General features: G+C 40.9%; 1 protein-coding gene across 1 annotated transcript; it reads left to right on the top strand.

Annotated features, from left to right (window-relative positions):
• The first annotated feature begins 1,388 nt into the window (after positions 1-1,388).
• Positions 1,389-16,187, top strand: MYOZ1 (myozenin 1). Its single transcript, XM_086616736.1, has 5 exons — positions 1,389-1,464; positions 3,118-3,299; positions 12,382-12,616; positions 14,952-15,111; positions 15,956-16,187. Exons 1-5 carry the CDS (start codon positions 1,389-1,391, stop codon positions 16,185-16,187), a joined length of 885 nt encoding a protein of 294 aa, XP_086472862.1.
• The last annotated feature ends 1,365 nt before the right edge of the window (positions 16,188-17,552 follow it).

Genomic DNA, 17,552 nt, shown 5'->3' with positions numbered 1-17,552 from the left:
AAAAACTAATGCAAGAGAGTATCTGCCAATGTGATTGGAATGGTTTGCCATGGCTGGGCTTCTTTTAGCAGTTATCATCACCTCATCACATGAAAATCATGCTGCAAAAGGAGCAATGATGGAATGAAACTGCAAAATATATAGGAGATAAAAATGTCTCCATCACAACAAGGGCAGTGTACAAACTCCTAGAGCCAGCTGTTTGCTTGCTAGTTTTAGAAAATAACTCATAGTTCAATGTTTTCAGTTCTGAAATTTTAAGCAACTGAAGTGCAGAGAAGCACAAGGACAGAGATGGTTAGTTATTGTCTGCTATTGCTGAAGCCAATGGGTCTTTGCTCATTTTCCTTTGTATTGCACTGTATTAGGTGAGGATCTATCCTTCTATATGCTGTTGTTTGGGTATGGACAGTGCTGAAATGAAGACAAGACATTTATTTGCCCTACTTACATTATGTATGATAACCCCAAGAAGGACTCTGAGAAGCTGTCTGACGTGGAATTGCTGAGATTTCTCCTAATTTTTCCTGACTTTGCAGTACAGACCTCTCATCCTATCTGGGGACAGAGATGGGGACCACTGTATCAGAAGAAACCTCCCTCTTACCCTCCTACCACCCCCCACAAATAATATGCGACAAGATCAATACACAAGATACAGGTGCAAGTGACTTCAAACAACCTGGGCAAACAACCTTTCCTTTAACAAGTTTGCCTGTGGCTTCTTCCTCCTGTCCTGTAACAAAACAGTAGCAGTCACAAAAGACAGAATTACTTAGGGGTTTGATTTGTTTCTTCTTTTTTTTTTTTTTTTCAGAACTTGCAGTCTAGGGGTTTTCTGAATACCTATTCTAATAGGACTATGTAAATATCCAAACCAAACTTGCACGTTATTCAAAACGCTCCCAAATAACTCATGGCCAGACCCAAAATCTTTATACAAAAATATATATTTCCATCTAATGATAACTGCATGGTATTATAATATGGTATGATAGAGCAAATTTTCAAACTGATGTTCTGTTACTGCAGCACAAGGTGGTAATGGAGTACCACTGTGGCACACGTGGGTGCTGGGAGACTGCTATGCTGCAACAAAAATGCCTAGTTTGGATGACAATGCTATATGGCACCTTGGCAATGCTTCTGCTGTGATCTGCTGCCATGTTTTGTGTCATAATGATAAATCTCCAGAGAACACCACAATGGCCTGCTGATGATGTTCTGTATGGGATGATATCATTTGGAAAAGAACCTGTGTGTGAAATGAAGGCTGTGTATCTCTTAAGTGTAGATGGCAACTGAAAGACAGGCAAGAAATACTTTTCCAGTGTTTCATTCTCCATTTCCTTGTGTGTTTAGAAGAAAGCAGAGAACCCTTCGTGGGAATGCCCCTTGCAGGGACTCCTGCTCCTGTTAAAAGGAAAAAGTCCACTAAGCTCATTGGGAAGCTGACACACGAAGGTAAGATATGCAAAACTGCACACGTGAGAATTGTTTGGATTTCAACCCGAATTTCAGCCTTTAAAATTTCACACCATCTGACTGAACTCCCAGAGCAAGACATGCAGTGAACATACCAGGAGGCAGAGCCACAAATCTTACTAAAGCTCAGCCTTCAACCACATCACATTTTCTAATTTACTATTCAAAAGCATTGCACGCACACTCAGGTCAAACACTGGCCTAGATTACACTTTATAAACCCATACTCTCCTGCAGCATTAATTTCGATGCACACCACTGGGAATGGAGAGGGAATATGATCTGTTATAGGTATGAATATTGCAGTGCCTAGTTATATTCTATGTTGTTCTCTCTCTTATAACCTTTGTCTCTAATTTGTTTTTCCTCTATGTCGGAGAGTTCCTTTGATTCCAGCACTCATTAGTTGAAAAAGTCAGTCTCTTAGAGGGAGTAATATAGCAGGAAGAATATAACTTGGGACACTTCTCTTTCTACAGAACACTCCTGTATTGGGTAGGACAACTTTTAATTAACTGTGATATCCTTATCTTCTCTTTACTTTTGACAGCATGGGGAAGGTTTTTAGAGGTTTTGAAAAGTAATAATTCAGTAATTTGTAAAGTAATAATTTCTACCCCCAAAAAAGGGCTGTAGAAACTTCTTTGCTAGGGTACAGGTATATATTTTTCTGTTTCTAAACCTTTATTCAAGTGAACAAGTAAGTAAAAATCCAATTTTCAGTTAAAGGATATTTCCTTCTGCGCTATGAAATAGTGCTATATAAAACTGGCTTGCTAAAAAAAACCACAATTCCTTCAGAGAATGTCTAATAAAATGAATAGGTTTGTATCAATTTTATACCAGTTTAAGGATGGAGATTCATTCTTACTGTAAATGAGATGTAGAGGTGTAAAAGTGGTCTTAACCTTGCTTAATATGGAAAAATGAAAGCCTAGGAAAAGACTCTTGTTTCTGAATGAAAAGCTTTAACTGCATTTCTGCAAGATTTTTACACTGAAAATATTTTAATCCATTGCTTTGATGGAGAATTGGTGGTACCAAATTAAACAGAAAAGGACTTATTGAGGAACCGGTGTATTAAGACTTGAAAGAACTTCAACTACTTTTCCCTTCAAAAATTCTCCTTAAAACAAACAAACAAAAGGATATAATAACATTGAATCTTGCCATGGTTTCAGGGTAATGTTTAAACCAAAGCATGCCAGAGTTGTCTTTATTTATCATATGTGAGCCCAATCTGAAGAGCTGACAGTCACTCATCTAATTCCAGAGGAGGGAAGGCAAGTGTAGGGCAGTAACCAGACGAGGCAGTGGTGCATTTCGTTGGCAGTACTAAGGAATCCTGCTGCTCTGACTGAGGTGCTTCAGATGTGGGACACATTCATCTAGCTTCACTCGTATGCAGCTCTTCCCTGTGCACATTTGCCTTGATTGCAGCCCAGAGTAAATCCCACCCATCTATATCCAAAGCATCATCAATGCAAAAATTTGGTGCATAGGTTATTTCCTAAAAACTTAATTTAGAAGAGAATTTGGCTGCTTTGAAGTTGCTACTGATGTTGGGAAGCAATGGACAAGAGACTTGCAACAGAGCACTTCCTAAAGTGTCCCATTTCATATGTTTTGTAGTCATGCCACAAGAGGTGTCCAAGCTGAACTTGGGGAAGAAGATCAGCATCCCCAGAGATGTGATGCTAGAAGAGCTTTCTCTCCTCACTAACAAAGGATCCAAGATGTTCAAATTACGTCAGCTGAGGGTGGAGAAGTTCATTTATGAGAATAACCCTGATGTCTTCACCGACAATTCTGTGGTATGTCAGAGATTAAAGCTAAAAAGCTGTTCCAGACACCCAGGGGAAACAGAAAAGGAGTATGCCCAAGGTCTCCTCTGTCTTTGTGTGCATGGGCTGGGGGTGAGTGGGATCTACTAGCAAAGAATTGTAGGAAAAAGCCAAAATTATATATACACACAAGTTTTATTTCCTTTCAGCAGCAGCATTAGTTTCCTTTGGCAAACAGTTGGTATCACATATGCAGAATTGTCGGGGGAGTTCCTGGCTACTACAATAGAAAGCACCTGTGCCTTGTTAGGACAGGTGCTGTGAGTCACGTTGGTCAACCGGAAACCACGTGACTCATGGAGGTTTAAAGGTGGGGCACTCCCAGGAGGGAGTGGGGCAGTTCCCTCCTGGAGACTGGAGTGATAGGAGCCCCTGGAGAGCAGCGTCTTGAAGCTCTCTGTTAGAAACCTTTGGTTGTGACAAGGACCTTTGGAGGGTGTTAGAGCCTTCTGATATACGAGGAAGATCACAACGACCTTCTGGGTTGTGATCCCCAAAGATTGAGGCATCAGTAGTCCGCAACACAGAATCATATGAAACTTCAGTACTGTCGAGGGAGGACTGCACGTTTGGCAGGTGCTCACAGCTGCGCAGGGCAGGACTAATTGTTTTTGTACCCGTTCCATTTCTTCTTTGCAAGATGGAAATGATCATCCAAGTCTGACTCCAGCTGCAGTAGGTGCGGTTCTATTTTTAGCCTAGGATACACTGCTATGCTTCCTGCTGGGCAGAGTCCTCTGCTCATTTCTGCAAGAAGTTCCATAAATGAAAATGCAGACAGAAACTTCTAACCTGACACTAATATCTTCAGTTTATTTGCCAGAAGCTACATTTCTTTTCTTCTGAAGTATTTTCCTATCAGATAGGGTGTATAAATACAGACATTCTTCTTTTTTTCCCTTTCCTACAAGTTAATATGGTTATTTAATCTTTGAACTTCTCTCTACAGTTAGTTGCCTGGTGTAAAGTTTTCTGAAGATACTTAAACTCATGCAAATGAAACTCTCCTTTCACATGATTGTCAGCAGTTCAGTAAACAAATAGAAAATGTTTCAGGTTCATATTCTTTTTGATGTAGCATCTCCACTTCTGAATGTTCTTTAAAATTTATTTGGTGTCATTTTATCCCTCTATGGCATCTATTTTCCAGTCCAAGGAAACTCAAGCAAAATAATAAAAGTCAAGCTGAAGAAAATGTTCTGCCAAACAAAAAGAGGTTATTTTTTAGCCCTCTAATGTTTTCAAAAGCAGCAATAAGTAAATCTTTGTAGTTCACTTCTAAAAATGACGATTTGGGAAGCAGGAAAGATGCCTCAAAAAAAAAATCATTAAAATTACTACAGTAGGTCAAATTACAGATCGGGGATGACAGACCAGAGATACAGCAAGCATATCCAGTGTTGTTAGACTTGGGGCAGTTTCTTCTTCTCTTTGTGCTTTATGTAGTTCACCTCTTCAGTGAGCTATCTCCTAGAAAGGACATAAGAATGAATGATATGTTGAACTTTGGACTCTTCAGATGAAAGTCCTAGAGAAATTCAAGTTGGTTTTATAAATACTCGGCAATTTCAGAGCTCCAAAAACATATGAGGGCCAAGTTCATATGTCAGAATCTGCTTCAGTGAGGAGTGAGAAAATTATAAGGAGAGGGAATAAAAAGGTTGAAGTCCAAATTCAAAAATTTGAGGGTGTCACTTAAGAGTGTCCAGTCAGTGACAAAAGGGTTGAGTCCAAAACGATTGAGCTGTGACAGGCTGACTCAAAACTGGACATGTACAGGGTCCCTCAAGACTGACATTACAAAGGCTGATTGATGACAACTGCTTCTTTTTTGTTATCTGTTTTTCCTACTTTGTTTATTCATCTGCACCTGATAGTCACTCCGTACCCTTTCTATAGTGAATCTCTCTCTCTGTTCTGTAAGAACATCCCTGCTCTCTAGCTCTTTGAGCAAGACTGTAAGATACTGTGCTGTGGAGAAACTTATTTGAGGGTTGGACAAGACTAACAAGCCTAGGATTTTCTTCCTGGCTTTGCTATATGACAACGATGGCATGGTCTCCAAACAGCAGCTGGTACTCTGCTTTAAAATCCTCCATGGTTCACTTTCAGGGCTACCTTTTCTCCACATTCATGGTACAGATAACGAACAGTCTCCATTGGTCAGTGCAGGAAGACTTCAGTCTGCTGTACAGCCCTTGCTCAGGGACAGCTTAGCAGGATCACAAGCATAATTGTTACCGTTTGCTGGCTGCCCTGTGCGCTCTGTGCAAGGACTGTGCCAGGCTGCATCCACTGCTTCCGTAGATAACTATTCTCATCACCACAGCCAGCATGAGCTAGCACCTTTGCTGGCAGTCAGAGCAGTGAGAAGAAAAACTGAGCGATCGCAGCAACAGAGCCATTCTCTGAGAGAGAGATGGTTGCTCTTGGGCAGGTAAAGGCAACAGATCTGTGGCCTCACTGTTATCTTCAAAATCATCAGGACAGTGCCTGACCTTAGCACCAAACAACTTTTATCAAAAAGCCCTTTTGATCGCAGTATTTGATTAGCTTTCTGTTCTCTTCCTTCTTGCTTCTGGATCTGCTCAAAGGCGGATGAAGAAAAGAAGGCTTAAACAAAAGGGAACTGTGAGAGGAAGATAATGGCAGAGTAAAGAATTCCTACTGCTATTTCCAGTTACTTTCCCCTCCCAGTTAATTTTCATGTCCTTTGCTCCCTATCCCAAAGAAGTCCTTGTGCCTTTCAGGCTGTGGGACAGTGAAGGGATTTAAAGCTGGTGGTGTGTTTTCTGTTTTTATATCGTAGATTTCTTAACTGTCCTAGAATATTCTCAGGACACACTTAGCAAAGCAGGGCAAGAAAGGTCTGAGATGGAGTACAGATTGTTTCTTTCGCCAGAAAAAGTTTAAGAGCAAGGTAATGTAATATAAAAACACACAAAGAGAAGGTTATTAAAAATAAATCCAAACCATATAAGGGGACCCAGAATAGCCTGTGCTGTAGCCATAAACCTTCCACACAAGGCAGAAGATCTCAGCAGTCACATGTCATCAATCCACTCTCCTGCTTCTCTCCTCCTCCTTCTCCAGCCAAACCACCACACTGGACAATCAGATCATTCTGGTTACTTTTAGCAGAGAACATATATATTGTGTGTGCATGAACGTTAGACAGCTCCATGCAAAAGTGAGAACCTGCCACTCTATCACTGCTGCGGCTCCACGCATCCAGTTAAAGGCAAATGTATCGAAACCTACAGTCAAAAGGACTGACCATTCCCAACGTGAGCACAATGAAATGCACTACCTACTGTATAGCTGTTTCAGTACTGTGATCCTCTTCTCTTGCAAATATACAGTGCAAAGGGATGTTTTTAGGGAGGGCTGAGTTTGACACTTTTAGCACACTGATATCCTGCTGAACAGGGAGAGTTCACGTGACATCCTCCTTGTTTGATGCTGCACTGGAGAACCTGGGATCTGCTGAGCCCTGTCTAGTAAACGAGAAGAAGGATTTCTTCTCCTCACTCCAGGCTGTGCCACCCTGTTGCAGGACCTGTAGTTCTCTCCATGTCTCAGAGAATATTATCAACCTCACTGTGGAGCTGCAAGATGCAGTTTACTAACGACTAAAGACCACGATGAAACCCTTTCTTGCTATGTCCTCTATCATGGTACCACCTGACCAACTATAGCATGAAGGAAATGACTACATCTATTTTTTAATGGTGAAACTAAACCATGGGGCAGATTAACAAAACACCCAGAATCATAGAGAGGGTCTCAGTCTTATCTCTAGGTCTCCTAAATCCCACTTCACTGTTCACCAATTAATAGATCAGCAATTCACAGACCTTTTCTCCACTTCATAATGCTAAATTTGTTTGGCCTCAAACACCTCATGATTACGTGAAACTATGTTTCTTAGTCTTACAATCCCACTCATTATTGACCTAACTCCTCTCAAGGTCCCATTTCCACTTTGGGAACCTCTGTGTAAGACCTTCCTGCTATGATCAAGTGGAAACTGAAAACAAAAACCGTAGTTATGCGTTTTTGGTGTTGCTGTCATGCTGTTTTTCTTCAAGTGAGGATGCTTAAAAATAGCCTTTTTGCTAGTCAAAACCTGTGGCCTGATCTGGGTTACATGCAGGAGACGGTTTATAGAAAGACTTGATTTGCCTCTTTTTTTCCCTCCGTCTTTCTGTTTTACCTACCAGATCTTAAATTAAAAACATTAGGAAGGTAGAATTACCAATATCTGAGTCAACAATTATCAGCAGTAGTACAACAAAAAAATCCAGACTCACAACAAAAAAACCCACCTTGATACTTTCTCAAACTTGCCCACAAGTTAAAACAAATGCAGTTTCCACATCTTGGCAATGCTTGTATGAAAACAAACTGAATGTGTGTTGGCAAGTAATGTCTGCTGGACTTCAGGTCAAGAGGTCTCTTCAAATAAGCTAAGACACCAACTGTGAAACAAAATGTAAGAAATTAAAAAGGGTTAAAGAATTGGATTACTGTTCTTCTGAGTAATGGCAGGAGTTAATCTGTATTCCTTTTGCTGTTGAACGAGAACTCAGAGGAGTAAGCAGAGGTGGCAGGAAGAAAATGGAAGTGTTATGTCACAATGCCAGAAGTGATGCTTTGCAGCAGACAGAAGTACACAACCAACCTGCCTCAGAGATCATAGAATCATAGAATCATAGAATGGTTAGGGTTGGAAGGGACCTCAAAGATCATCTAGTTCCACATATTAAATAGCCAGGCATGATACAGTGTGTGAAGGAAAGCACAAGCATGGAGGAATAGAGATGTTACCATGCAGCTACTTGGTTTAATGCACAAGCATGCACTGATGGCTCTGTTAGGCCCTTAATGTACTTAAAAGAATGCCAATAAAGATCCTGGAGGTAGGGTTAAAGGGAAAATGTTAGGAAAAGCATTCTTTCTAGGAAGTCTTTCTGCAGAGAATATTAAACCTCTTGAACAAATGTTACACGATAACCACAAGCTGAGATAGGACAGAGCCTCAGGTTATGACCTAAGTGGAGCAAGCCAGCTGAGATGTAACTTTTCTACCAAAATAAGCCTTGCTGAGCTGGAGTTGGACTGGTGTAGAAGATCTAGAGGTCTCAACTACACCCAAAGCTGTGTAAGAGTGAGCATGAAGTCTGATGCCTTCTTACTCAAGAAGTAACAAGTGTGGAAACAGCAGAATGACAGAAAGGAAGAGCCTTTTATTTTCCACAGCAATTTGTTGGAGCATTGTGAGAAAACTTTGGACCAAAATTTTGAAATTCAGTTCCTTTCATCCACAAAGAAAATACAGCAAGGATGATATAAAATATCAAAGAAGAGATAAGTAATTTTGGGTAGCATTAGATAAAAATCCCATTATTTGATGGGTAAATTCAGGCATAGAGGCAAAAAATAATTTGCTTAAGATTGAACAGCAAGTCAGAAGTAGACCTGGAAACAGAAAGCAGAAGCTCAATCCACTGAACTGTGACTGTTGGGGGAACATGTTTAAAAAAACCAATTAGCTTAAGATACTTTAACAGCTGAGGTTACTTTTTATTTTCATGCTTTTATTTAAAGTGAATCATAAGTTTAAGGCTATGCAACTCCAAATTAAGGACCCAGGCACACACTTCGATAAAAACAGCAGGCAGTATATGAGACTCTTCAAGTGTCTGAATTTTACATCTCCCATCCCACTATTAAGGACCATTTGAGTGGCTGCCACCGAGAAGACGCAGTCACAAGTAACTTCAGAAGTGTTAGTAACCACATAGGCATCAAACCTTTGGGAAACTCTTTATCAGTGAGGTGGAAATAGAAGCACATTTGGTGGCCTCAATCATCTTCTTTAGAGCACAGCAAGGAGCTGACGGGGAGCACACAGTGTCTCCTCCTGGGGACTGCCTGCAGTGACGTCAGGGCCTTGAGATACTTAGAGATCTCAGCTCCATTAGTTGGATCATCTTTCATTATCTATTTTTCATGAGACACATGCAGTAGCTGTAGAGAATTCAGAATTCATCCAAGGCACTCAACCTGCAGGGTCAAGCTCTTGCTAGCACTAAGGGCTTCAAAGACACAAGCCCAATTTGTTTACCCAACCCAGGAGACTACGTATCACATGAACTTGCCACAATTGTTCTCTTTTTAGAGTGGATTTAGGGATATCCAGGGACTGATAACATCCACTAGTTCCAGTGACGCACAGACAGGGCAGACCATACCACAGAGGGACTGTGTGATCTGTCCCCAGAGAGAAGCTTATCAGCCTTCTCAATTGGCACTCCTGGGCTTCTCTCCTGGGACTTCCACCAACAGGGCTAATCAACCCTAACTGAGAGGTCGGTTTTGTGATATGAATAGGCATATACATAAAAGCTCCACATCCTGTGAGCAATGGCCCAAGACATACATTCCCCTCAAGTGTAAGCCATGTTCCACTCCGAATACATATAGGTTGCATATCTATAGCCACCCTGACCAGAGGAACAGGTGACAGGGGAGTACTGGAGACAAAGCTGCACCTACACAGCTTTCACTGCATCAAGACTCCTGCTTGAGGCTGCTGTTCTTAAGCTCTGTTCTCTTGGAATGAGCTCATTTGAATCCACCAAGGTTCAGGATTTCAAAAAGATGAATTTGCCTTTGCCTCCTGTTATAGAAAAAGAAGATTCTCCTATTAATTTTAGCTAAGAAAATCTATTGTGGTGGCCAAAACCAAGGAAAATTATATTTTTATTATAGCGGGTGAGTAGACTGGAGTATTGCAAGGAAAATGGGTCATTCCTATCTAAATGGAAGTGTCTGCTCAACATAGGATGTTTTCTCATGAAGAATCATGAACTAGCCTGACATCAATCAAAGTAATTTAATTTGCAGCTAAATAAGATTTAGGTGTGGCTTTCCTGAGGCAGACCTTGTCTTTCAGAGAGACTTCGCTCCTGCTTAGTGATAATACTGCAATTTAAAATAACACCAGATGACAATTACGCCCCTACCTTGGTCATGTCAAGTACCGCCGTGCACGAAGTCAAACCAGCCCAAACTGTAGCTCATGTTATGCTGATGTTTTGTGACCTTTCTTTTTGCAGCAGAGTGCATGTAAGTACCCAGAGGAAAAGAGAAATAAGCATTTAATTCTAAGGAAGGGCACATAGCATGGATGAAACTTGAAGGAAAACAGATGCAAATCCTGGTTTGAAATTACTGAGCAAATCAGTACAAGCATTAACGTTGCATATATATTAATGTTTTGACAATAACTTCATTCTGACCCTTAGCCCTCAAAAAACCCTTTTTTCAGTTTGCCTTTTTACAGCTACATAGCTCCCATGTATAATTGAACAGATTGCCTGGCTCGCTCCTGTGTACAGCTTAATGTTCACAATCCTCTCCCTTCTCAGCGCTTCCTGACATTCAAGGGAACATTATCTCCTCTGTTCCTAAAAAGGGAATTCCCTACAGCTAGGAGAAGGACAGACAGTCCCTAAAGGCCCTGGGGGCACCAGTTCTGCCACTTCAGCCTGCAGCTGGCTGCCTGCCAGGGTTGCAGCCTGGTGACCTGCTGTGAAACCCTGGACACTGTTGCTGGAGACACAGGGAGCAGAAGGTTAGATAATTCTGCCTTGAGCCTTGTGGGGTTTTCGCTTCTCATCTATTTTTAGCTGACCGAACAGCTGGCCTTGGAAGCCTGTTTACAGCCGGGAAAGCTTCTTTTTGCTAAACTGTACTAAGTGTAAGAGCCCTGAGAAAGCTTTAACCATTTGAGAGCCAGCCCTCAGACTGACACTCTCGTTTCCCATTGACTGCCTGAGATGAATTTATACAAGCAGAACTGAAGCATGAGGAACCACAGATTGATTCATCTTCAGCTGTATTTGTTACATCTTTGCATACCTATAGCCAACCCCCTAGTCCAACAGGAAAGATCATATGTGATATATAACCCAGGTTACTTGTATTATACAGCTGTGTGGGCTGTAATACACAAGAGAGACTTTTTTATATATGATAGGAGTCAAGCTTTGATCTCTTTTTTGGCTAATACATAGAACATTTTTCTGAACATATTAGATTGGTTTCTGTTCCACATGAGTATTTACGAAAATTGCTGTGTGCAGAGACAGAATGTTGTGCTGGTACCACAGGGTCTTAAATCCCACACAGACTGTTTGCTCTTTCACTATGTACTGCAGAGACTGTGCCTTCTAGCCTGGACTGGGGAGAGTGGACGGCCTGGAAAATAAGACCAACTTGATTTTACCGATGGATACAGCTTGCTTTCTTGCTTTGTTGCTGGTTAGATTTGGCTTGTTAATGCACATATTGCTACAAACAAAACTCTTCCTTTCTGTCATTTTCCTCTTCTGGTCTCCAGCAAGTCTTTCATGTTTTCCTAGGCTGTTATCTCTGCAGTCTTTTTCAAGGTGTAAAAATCCTTCCCCATGCAGACCTTCATATATATGGAAAACAGACATACGGGCAGTCATCTTCCAGGCTTTAACATTGCCATGGGTATCCTGTTGTTCTGATGCCCTGTAACACTTAGCTCCCACACTATAATTGAGCTGACTTTGCTGGGCTATCTAAACCTTGACATGAAAACACTTCCTATTTCTTGTCCAGCTTGCTTTCCCACAGGTTTGCCAATGTATCTCTGTCTATACCTCTACCTCCTCTGGCAAAAGCTGCATTTCCTTTCCCTTCCTCCTGTATTTCATACTGATCACTGTTGGGAACAATACACAGATTGCTCTCTTCTCACCCTGATCATATAAAATGACTATGAGATATCCATTAAAAGGTGTGCTTCCATTGCCCTTGCTGCTGTTCTACAACTTCTCCTATACTGAATACAGAGAACAACTCACATAAAGTTCTGCCACTGGTTTTGCAACTGAGACATGAAACTGGTCAGATCACGGGGATTTGGGAGTTCATGTTCTGGGACCCAACCCTGCAAATGTGAATGGACCATGTCCTGTAACAGGGATTCGTACTTTCTTTTCTCCTGCCCTAGGATCACTTTCAGAAGTTCATCCCACCAGGAGGGCATTACGGGGAAGATGCTCATGGCTATGCCCACGGGCGGATGGTAGGAGGAGTGACAGCTGGGCAGCATGGTTCCAGTAAGCAGCAGTATCCTGCTGTTCCTCCTAGGCCTGGAAGCAAAGGAGGCCCTGGGGGCAGCGAAGGGGGACATGCAGGGGAATCCGCTGGAAGTGGTGGAGAAGGAGGCGATGGTACTGAGAAAGGCAAGTATCTCTCTGCAAGAACAAGAAATAGACAAGGCTATCAGAGCTCTTGCCAACCTTACTCTTAGGGCCAAGTAAATTAGTTTGACTAAAACCTGAATTCCTCCAAAATAAGTTCCATTGCAAAGTCTGGAAATGTTGAACTGCCTTTAGCTTGATAGTTTTGTTTGCATGCCTCTGTGTTGCTCAGTCACAGGCAAGAAACAGAAATACCTGCCTTGGCTGGACCAAATAAATGATAGGAAACTTAACTACTGAGCTCCTAAGGTTGATACAGCAGTACACCAGTATGGGATACCCTTCCCTTGCAAGGGTTTCACACTGACCACTACTGGAAATAGCAGTATTATCTCTTTAGCTCAGTAGTCTGACCTGACATATCAGTCTCGAGTATATCAGCTCTGATTTCAAAGCAAAGTTTTCACCTAAATCAACAGCACTTTTTGGATAATCTTCAAGAAGGAACAACAATATTTCTAAATGTTACCTGGTAATAATCACCAGTCTACTGAGGCAGTATCTTTATGAGTATTCATTCATTGAATTTAGACCTTGCTTAATGTTATCCTCTGTTTAGTTTGGCCAGAAACCTCCAGAACTAAATCCCTTGTATGAAAATCAGCAGGTGAAATCCTTATTTTAACAGTCCCTATGGGATTTTACAACAAAAAGGGAATTTGATTGGGAACTAGGAACGACTGTCTTAAGTGACCAAATGAGTGACTTGTAAAATCCAAGGTTTTTCGTTTACATTCTGCAAAAATGTGCATTTTATATCAAAGTCAGCTTTTACATTTCTGGGCAACCCTGTGAAAAAGAAATCTGTGTAGACTCTCTGTCTTCTTATAGGAGATTTTTCTCCACTGTTATCCTATTTCTGTGTGCAGGAAGAAGGAGGATTAACATCATCCCATAGCTTTTACTGCAGAAGAGGATCCCAACTGCTTTTATTTTTCAACCCTAGCAATCAACTTACTTCTAAACTACTTAGTTTAAGTCCTTCAGACAGAAAGAGGGTGGTATGTTTTTATTTTTTTAATGAAAATGAGATTCTTGTACATGTCTGTAATTCTCAGAAACCAGGAAAGCCCAGGATTTGGCAAGGTTTGAAGAAAATAAGCAAGACAAAGAAAGAAGGTGTGATAAAGAAGAAAGTTTCATATAAGAGTAATAGCACTCATTCTTTGCCACTTACTTCACAAGGATTTTATGTTTTCGACACAAACTATAGCACCATGAAAGCAACAGAATGTCTAACTTCATTAACCTATTATTCCCATCTGCCCTAATCAAGCTAAGCAGAAGTCATTACTCAGGAGTTTTAAGGTTTCTGAAGGTTGACAATCTTAAAAGTGTGCTACATATCAATACACAACCAATGCTCTTATTAGCAAGGTGGTATTGTACACAACTGGAACAAAGAAAAGGAAAAAAAAAGAAAAAGGAGGCGCACAGAATGAAAACCCTTGTCTAAGGTAATTTGCTTAATCGAACAGCCAACAGCTAACCTAAAATTTCTGGCAATCAAGTACCTGACTTAACAGCAAAGAGCAGCTCTGTCATTGACAGGATTTTAACTTCCAGAGATACCCCATCATATTTTCAAGCCTCTTTTTCCATCCTGAGGCGTTTAAGCCAGACTTGTCTCTTAACATCCTGGCTCAGGAAGGGGAATATCTGTTCATGTACTCACAAAGAAAATGCCAACTTACAAAAATACTGAGACAAGGGAGATGCTAATTTTAGAACATTCAAGAATAGACTACTGAGGAAGACATTAATAAAGATGGTTGTCAGTTGCCAAGACCCTGAAATACGATGGTTAAAGGTTTTTGGTCAGTTAGAGCCGACTTCAAAGTTTGAGCCTAGTTGCATATGATGATGAGGAAGAGGTTTATGTGAAGGGGTTATGTCTGCTATGATCAGACAGGGAAGAGAGAAGTAAATTATGAAATTAGATAGCATTTTGCCTCGTATAAAGCTTCCCCAGAGGTAAAGACATGATGAGGTAAGGACATTGGTTCTTGGGGTAAGAGGTTTCTATTTGAGCGACCAGAGAGAACAATGAAAATTTAGCTTTCAAATATATGCTCTAATGCAAATTCCTGGATGAGTGGCTCATAGACTGGTACACCTGCTTTTGTGGATAAGGACAGAAGTGACATATGACAGTCTTTTTTAAAAGAAATCTAACCATAAAATCTCAGACTCGATCTAGGAGCTACAGAATCTGCAAAGAAAGCTGCTGTCTCGACTTCAAAGCAGAATACAGAAAGGCAATATATTTAGAGTAAGTGTCATCTAACTAGAGTGTTTTACCTGCTTCTGTTTACAGATGGAAAGTCAGGAGGAAAAAAAATCACTATATTTAAAACTTACATCTCCCCCTGGGAACGAGCAATGGGCATCAGCCCCGAGGACAAAAGTCAGTTCACCATTGACTTACTGTCATACAGTCCCAAAGCTGACTTCCCCCATTACAAGTCTTTTAACCGGTAAGTCTTTTCCAATATTCCACTCAGTTCACTTAGCATGAGAAAACACAGTAACTCTGGCTATAGCCCTCCTGTCTTGTGCAATGTAACTAAGTTTTAGTTGCATGTCGTGTGGCTTAGCACAGTCTCCTGTGGATGAAACATTTGGAGGCCTATGGAAACGAGACACATTAAGAGCTAGAGTTTTTAATTCAGCTTACAGACAGAAAACCTACGCAGCAAGATAAGAGGACTTTAATCCTATTTCCCTTTCTTTCTCACCCCATTTGACCAGGGAGATTTAGCTTGCCACTGTTTATTACTGCAGCCATTTAGAGTTCAAGAGTTCAGGAAAAATACTTACGAGCAGAAGCCACATAGTTCACAGTACTTCAGAAAAGAATCAGGATCTTCCTGCTGGTTCTGATAAGAACTGAAAGTTTTACAAATATTTCTAGGGCAGCAACAATTTTCTGTTAACCTCTCTATATAATTTTGCCACCCACTTCCATAGCCCCAGGACATCAGTACCCAGGACAAGCCCAAATCCCAATCATTTCTGCAATAACGCAGCCTCTGCCTCCTACACGTACAGGGTACCAACAGGTGTGACAGGTGTACAGTTTGATGGAGATTGATGCAACAGGGGTGAAGGAATTGCACAGGAGTAGAGGCAGAGGGGTTGTTTTTAAATCATTTTAGTACATAGGCAATGGATACTTACATGTTCTTGGGAAGGATTTTTTGGCCAGTCAACTGTAACGATGGTAAAGTTTACAATCTCGATAACTCTGATTATTTATTTTCTAAATCCTGTTGTTTACCTATGCTCTGTTTGCTAACTTCATGTATTCCCCTATGCCAGGACTGCCATGCCTTATGGGGGTTATGAGAAAGCAGCCAAACGGATGACCTTCAAAGTGCCTCAGTTTGATGTTTGCCCTTTGCTTCCAGAATCTCTCATGATATATAATCAAAATTTCAGCAACAGACCCTCCTTCAACAGAACCCCAATACCTTGGATGCCTTCAGGAGACTCCTCTGAGTACCATATTGAGGTCAATGTGCCAAGGAGTGGTGAAACAGAAGAGCTGTAAATCCCCAACGCCAAGGCCTTCCTTTTTTCTCAGCCCTTTCTATTTGCAAGTTGATAGTAAGGAGCTGAAAAGTGCAACTCTAGTTCTGTCAGCCCTTCCTTTCTTTTGGTCTTAGCCCAGACAAGTTCCTCGCAGGTTCCAAACTTACCTTTGCTGTGGTGTTAATCCATATCAGGAACAGTTTGAGGGAAAGGAGCTTTTTATTCACCAGGGCATAAAAGGGCAAAACTAGGAAGTGCTTTTCTGTTTAGCAATGCTAAATGCTGCCTGTCTGCTCCATAGTAAATCTGTTTTGTCACATATTAATATGTAATAAAACACAAGAGGAAAAAAAAGCCGTTGTGTTTTCCCTTTAAAAAATGCTGCTGAATCAATTCAGGGATTAGCAATAACAGAAGTTTCAACCTCACAACTAGACCGTTAGCATGGGAGGAAAGATTGGGGACTGATGAGGACAGTCATAAGATAGGTATCCATCAAGGTAGCTTGGATAAATAATGCAAAACTGATGGTGAAGAATGATGACGTAGAGAGGAAATGATACAGGTAATCATAACAGCATCAGAGATATCATAGCAAGTCAGCCTGCCAGTGTAATAGACAGATTCAAGTATTTCACTGTCACCTAAGATTCCCCGGTTCTCCAGAGTATAAAATAGGTGATGGATTAAGCAGGGTTTTTTAAGAAGGCAATAGGTCGGGAAGGAACAGAAGCGCACCCAAGTGAGACGACTTGCCCATAGTTACAGAGCAAGAAAGAAAAAGCTTTAATTATGACAGATAAAATTTGACACCCGCCACAGTGCCTTACTTATTTGAATACACAGCATCAAAGGCTATTCCATGTCTTCTAACAGTTTTATCAATGCCATACATATAGGAAGAAAGACAGGCACTGTGGAAAACCAATAAAGAACTTTATTTTTCTACATGAAATACCTTCTGTTTCACAAACACTTTCACTCTGACACATAACATACAAGATGGCTGTTTCACTACCATACCCTAGCTCGGCCTGCATTGAGATCGGTTTGGAATTCTCTGTACTGGTGCCTTCTTTAGATGAGCATTTCCTCTTACAAACAGGGCTAAACAGCTTATTTAGAAAGACAGCTTTCATTGAAGTACTTTTAATTTAGGAGCTTTTCCTCCTTGTCTAGAAATCCCTGCAACCCTATACTTGATTTTTATTCTGCTTGGATAGTTATGAGGTTGGCTTTATCACATTCCTCTAAAAGGCTACTGCCAGGGTTACCCCGAGATCTCTTAAAAATTGTGCTAATAATAACAAGCTTCAGAAGTAATGAATGGTTTCCCAAACTGTCTGCTGAAATGGCTGAAGAACATTTATTATATGCCCTATTA

This window comes from Tauraco erythrolophus, chromosome 9, assembly GCF_009769465.1.
Source record: "Tauraco erythrolophus isolate bTauEry1 chromosome 9, bTauEry1.pri, whole genome shotgun sequence".
NCBI classification, from domain to species: Eukaryota; Metazoa; Chordata; class Aves; order Musophagiformes; family Musophagidae; genus Tauraco; species Tauraco erythrolophus.
This window is presented reverse-complemented; position numbering and strand designations above follow the sequence as displayed.

Bases quoted from the DNA above. Each gene is read 5' to 3' on its own strand.
- MYOZ1 (XM_086616736.1), top strand. From the start codon at position 1,389: ATGCCCCTTGCAGGGACTCCTGCTCCTGTTAAAAGGAAAAAGTCCACT. The intron at 1,465-3,117 runs GTAAGATATGCA...TATGTTTTGTAG, and splicing joins TGGGAAGCTGACACACGAAG to TCATGCCACAAGAGGTGTCC. The intron at 12,617-14,951 runs GCAAGTATCTCT...TTCTGTTTACAG, and splicing joins AGGCGATGGTACTGAGAAAG to ATGGAAAGTCAGGAGGAAAA.